This window comes from Diadema setosum, chromosome 6 (genome assembly GCF_964275005.1).
Source record: "Diadema setosum chromosome 6, eeDiaSeto1, whole genome shotgun sequence".
Lineage (NCBI taxonomy): Eukaryota > Metazoa > Echinodermata > Echinoidea > Diadematoida > Diadematidae > Diadema > Diadema setosum.
Window position 1 is genome coordinate 11,693,028 of NC_092690.1, and position 6,000 is coordinate 11,699,027.

At 37.5% G+C, this 6,000-nt stretch overlaps 1 protein-coding gene across 1 annotated transcript in view; it reads right to left on the minus strand.

Moving 5' to 3' along the window:
• The window catches only part of LOC140229955 (potassium voltage-gated channel unc-103-like), a 70,201-nt gene extending 64,764 nt beyond the window's left edge, over nucleotides 1-5,437 (minus strand). Inside the window, exon 1 of the mRNA XM_072310154.1 lies at nucleotides 5,399-5,437. Coding sequence (XP_072166255.1) covers nucleotides 5,399-5,437 — 39 coding nt within the window. The remainder of the gene's footprint in view (nucleotides 1-5,398) is intronic.
• Between the last annotated feature and the right edge of the window lie 563 nt (nucleotides 5,438-6,000).

Genomic DNA, 6,000 nt, shown 5'->3' on the forward strand with positions numbered 1-6,000 from the left:
GCAATATTGTGTACATCATGTTATAGAATGTACAAACGTTATATGTAATAAGCGCTTTGGCAGTATTACTATATGCCAAGAAGAGCAAACGATTTTTCGAGTAAGAAAAAAAAAATCAGATTCTTGAGTTACGTCCTTCAGATTGAAAGTGTTTGTCTGTCTGTGGTTTTAAGACTTCCACTGTCCTCAGGCCTGAAGGAGAAGATGCTTGAAAAGAAAATTGTTACAGCCAGGTGGCATTTCTTGATTGACAGCGAAATTTTCTATAGGACGAGCGCGTGTCAACAAATGGTTCGACAAGAAGAATTTGCGCGGGAAAAAAGTTGTCACTCTCACTCGCTCCCTCGACAGCGGAAATCTTTTGAAAATCATCGATTTTTCGCTATTGTGTGAATTAGTCAAAATCAACCCTCATGAAACTAGCAAACATCCAGCACCTGTCGCCATTATGTGAAACCAATTGTTGCGTAGAGATATTTACAGATGTAATCGATTCGTGGGTCTCGCGAGCGAGCAACTTTTAAAGAATGTGCAGAGAACACGCAGCTAATCATGTTGTTAAGACTTTCGTAAGACGCGAATTACTTCTGTATTCCATCTTAATGGTAACGTCCTTCACAAACCGTGCCCATGACAACCTAATAAGAATGTTAGACTTTTAGGATTACCTTGCCGGACCTGGTAACGACCAATACTGATGAAATAATAATCTAGTAAAGAGTCACGCTTAACATTCCAAAAGAAAATTCAACGGATTAATTCTGAATTAAAGTTTGTTTTACGTTAGTGTGGCAAACCAATGATTTCTCATTGTTATTTAATTTTCCGGTAAACTACAATATTTCTCTAGAATTTGAGATCAGGTTGATTTAATTGCTTATTACCTGAACGAAACAGGCGTACCGATACGAAGCATCAACGAAGCCACTGAAAGTTGTTTTGAAATCAAACTGGAATCTACGTCACAGGATAGATTTCGTGTCCGTCGCACGTACATATATGGAATTTGGGTAGAGGTAAAGTTTTGAATTGTATCATCATTGGTAAACCAAGAAGCCACGTCGCTTGGTAATAGTTTGGTATGTTTTAAATGACATGCTATCGCTATCGGAAACAAATTGTCTTAAGAAGTTGAAATTTAAAGGAAGAGAAAATAATGTGGTAATTTACATCCTTGGTATCCCATAATGTACTGGGAAGAGCCTTAATCCATCGGAGATTTTGATAATTATAAAAACGTGTTTTATGTCAGAAGCTACAAGGCGGGGATGGCAATAATTGTGATCCGCATGCAGTGTTTGGCAATCATGGAGGATGTTTTAGACATTTTGATTATCTTCAAACAAAATGCTGCCCTGATTCGACAGAAAAGTGCAAGTTGAGTTCACAGCAGCACTGGCAAACGTTTGCCCAGACCAGCAACACATGACGACATACGACGTGTTCTGGTTTACCGAGGATGATTTTGCAAATGCAAGAGATTGAGAGTAACCACTGGACATGAAGGCTTAGAGCCATGACTCTACCTTTCGCTAGAGCTGGAATCTATAGTCAACGAGTATAATATTTTGTGCACTCATAGAGTACGAGCAAGAACGTACAACGATACAGCCTTTGCAAGGGGAAAATGGAGCTCAATTTCTCACAAGCAGTGTTTTGAATCCTATTTCGAGAATGCTTTAAAGGGATGGTATAGTATTGGCGGAGATGAGGACTGGGCTTTTAACTTTTTGCGAGATACCAAGAATGCACCTATGAAATAATATAGAACATACCATTCTAAGAGGTCTTCAAAGTTTATTAGGTTTTGGTTTGGCTGAGATATCCAAAAACAAAATAAAACAAAACGATCCTAATAAAAGTTTTTTTTTTTATTTATTTTTTTTTTTTATTAGAATTGCTCTGTTTTGAAAATCTCAGCCATTTCAAAACCAATTTTCATCAAATAAGGGTTGAATCCCTCCTGGAATTACATACTCTTTAATATTTTATAAAAGGTTTCTCATTATCTCACCAAAAATGTTAGAAACCTAATAGAGTCATCTTAGGTCTAAACTAAAACTATACAATCCCTATCAAGAGATTGGCAGGTTGGACGTGATCGATTTGAAAATCTCAGCCATTTCAAAACCAATTTTCATCAAATAAGCGTTGAATCCCTCTTGCAATTACATGTTCTTTAATATTTCATAAAAGGTTTCTCATTATCTCACCAAAAATGTTAGAAACCTAAAGTTAGGTCTCAACTAAAACTATACGATCCCTTTCAAGAGATTGGCAGGTCGGACGTGATCGATGACAATACTGAAGTCGACAACGCATTTCCGATACCAGTCTTGTTCTATAAGCTAGATTAAAATGAATGATAACCCATCCTTTATGGGCAGAACAGTTGGCGGACTGCTTATGGTTGATATTAAAACTTAAAGCTTGATGGATTTGTAACTCTGTTTTACAGCGGATATTTCAAAGTGACGGTCTATTCATAGACTCACTACGTGAGGCACGACACTTCGTATACTGCTTTTTGTTTCTACATAAAATTGCCCTATGTGAATGTTCTTTTCGAAAGACGCAGTGTACCGTTTGCTGACCAATCATTGTTTGTTTGTTTCATTTAATCACGGACAAAAGCCTGCTTTCAGCTACTATTTTGCTGGTTTCCTGCAATGCCTTGAACAAATCATATGTACCAATTACTAGCTAACAAGTGCTATTCACGTGGGGCGAACCATGAGTGGTACGCTCGTCACTCGTCTGTCGTCTTGTCTTGCTGGTTATGTGTGGAGTGGGTCATTTTACAATGGGCTTACACCCTTATCTTCACAAGAAGTGGAATGGGATCGTTTAAGTGCGATTGTTGGTGGAACGCTTTAACACGCACATACCTCCATTTTATTACCAGTCCGAAGTAAAGAGTGTTTTGCTCATTTCTAGAGGGATCGGCATGATACCGCAAAAACCCATTTGGACTCGACCGCCAGTCAATCGTAAGGCAGGCTCATTTCAGACTGAGCCCATTCACAGCCCAGCATTAGTCACCCTTATAGTGGTCTCGTTATATACTGATGAAAATCATCAGTATATAAGAAGACCAGAGTAAGGGAGACAGATGATCTTTACCTTTCAAATACACACCCGGTTTGATCATGCTTGTGGTTTATAGTATGAACTTATGTTACATAGTCACGAAAATTTGATTAATGTCTGTACTCGTTGGTCAGGCTGATAATACTAATGCATTCACCATCCTGTTTTATTTTCCCCATAAAACAGAGGAACTGTACATAAGTAATGTTTACTCGGATCTATCAAATCGAATTCAGTGTTCGAAGACTAGTTTTCATGCATTGGTTCTTGTAGAGCAAGCGAGGCTCAGGCAATATTTCTACTTGTATAGTTTATTTCTATCATAAGTCTGTGGCAACCAGTGTGGAAAGGAAATTTGTATTCGATTGTATCTGTTGATAAAACGGGGCCCAAGTCCCCTTTTCTCAAGACGTATATTTGATTATAAGTCCCGGGAATCAACGATAACTCTCTCGCTTGATAATACGGGACCCAGTTTTACAGTGTTCTCAAACTTTTCGATATTTTCCTCAAATGACCAAGTAACACACTATTCCATCCTTATCTATACTCAATCCAGGGTTCGACACTAAGTTATGGTCAAAAGAAGCAGAAATTTTCTTATTATTCTCTTTATTTTTCTTGACCTTTAATCGCAAAGATCTCAATTTGGCAAATATAGACTTATCGGTTTTTGCGAACAAACTCTTCACTTTCAAAGAGACAATAAGTTCAATTACTTAACCATGTATATGTAATATTACTATCAACACTTCGTGTGTTGACGTCTCCACCAAATTTTCCTTGGGGGCAACATGTAGAACCAACCTATTCATTGATGGAGTTTTGGTTCAAGTGATGTGTCGACAAATTGTTTTGAGAATTGGCCAAATATCCCAAAACAATTTGAGATTGACGAAACAGCATCATGGGAAGGTGTACAAATGACTCACGGGTTTGAGTGGATCGGTAGGAGTCGAGTACACAAAACATCTCGGAATTGTTTGAACTCACGAGGCATAGCCGAGTGGGTTCCATTAATTCAGAGGTACTACGCGTACACAATTCGTACGAACCACATAAAAACAGAAGCAAAAACAAAACATAAACCTGTGAGACATTTGTTTTATAGAATGGGTGTGAAATACCTGCATATATATGAAACTCATATCCACGGTAATAACCAGATGAATAGTAAAGAACAACACAAAGCAAAACAATCATGCGTCCGGTATTTACCAGATGCATGGAAAAAGTATATGCGTCCGGCATTTACCGGACGCATGGTTACATACAAAATGATATGCAGTCAGTGAGAAATGATTACATGGCAATTGACCAATCAGATTGCGAGAATTCCTTCATCCATTTCTAGATTCGTTACGGAAATACAGATTTTGTTAAAGAACATTATAATTTACAAAATGGTAGGAAAGAAAATTAATGCAACCAGTGATTACATAGAGGAAAGAAGAAAGGATTTGATGAACGGAGGACATGCAATTAAAGAAGCACAACGACGGATGCAGAAATTATTCTCTATGACATGCTTGCCCACAGACTAACAGTTTAAATCAGAAATGACAAATATCTGTACAGAAAGAAAACACACAGAAGCAAAGCTAACTAGTAGATAATGGTCGGCGATTATTCGAAGGCTGTGAAGCATGCAAGACAATACTCCATAATCATGCAGTCAAATTGCGGATAATGTCTAATATTGGCCTAACACCTGCATACGAATTCAGTGAATAGAGTATTAGGGTGAACATGCATAAGAAAATCATTTCATCTGGTGGCCGAATTACTGCGAAAGTATTACGTAACAACATAAGAACAGAGGTTGTAAAAATCAAGCAGAAAGTAATTTGAAAAAAGAAACGTGGGTATTTTAATGGCAAACACGAAAATAAAGATAGAGCGACACAAGCCTAAAGACCATGAAATATAATATGAGAAGAGATTAACAAAATAACAGAGACATGAAGGAAATGAAATAACTTAAGGACCCACTTGAAATATAAAACGATCCAACAACATCCTTCTTGAATGGGACATTAAGGATTGGAGTGATTTACTAGTAGACGTTCTACTTTTGCTAATTGTTCCATTCCAACAGGCCGTGGGGAAAATAGGTGAGGTTACATTGAACAGAAAGTAAATTGAACAGAAAGTAAGAAGAAAACAAGTCACGAAACGGAAGTACACACTTTTTGCATCAAATTCTTCTAATAATCTGAGTAGAAAGAGCAAAAGGAAGTTCTGCAATGATATCAAGAAAGAAACAAATAAGAGATAAAAGTGTAGATGGAAAAAACGAGAAAGTTACCTCCGACTTATCAGCCGACGGGGATCGCTTTCGTCTCATGAGGAATGATTTCCCGCCAAAACCTCCGCCAGAATGTCAGATTCTGCGGGAAAAGGGAAGATTGAGAAGGCAAACATTAAGCATTGGAGAATCACGGGTATAATGATGGAGCACTGGTTTCGATCCGCACCATCTATGATGACAGGTTGATAAATACAGAGATCCTACATGGTATGGAAGGAATCCTCAAAGTCGAAAAGAGGAGGGACAAATTTATGAAATGATAGATACGAAACAACGGTTATCTAATTCATCTTACACGACATTAAGAGGTGATATTATAAACTGGACCAGCTGTTTTCTCGCTTGTGTAATAAAGAGAGGATCCCTGACAAATTTGCGTCACATATTGATACTTTTCTACCTAGCTAACTGAGATTATGTCATTCGTAAGTATCAGAACATCTGACTTTCCTTAGCTGTCTTAAAAAACGCAAAAGTTATCTAACATAATAATCATTTTTATTACTTTTTTTTTTACCGTAAACAAGAGTGATGAGAGCGCATACTAGCAACATGTATATGAGAGTTAGTTTTAAGGAAACAATGTTCATTGCTCTCTC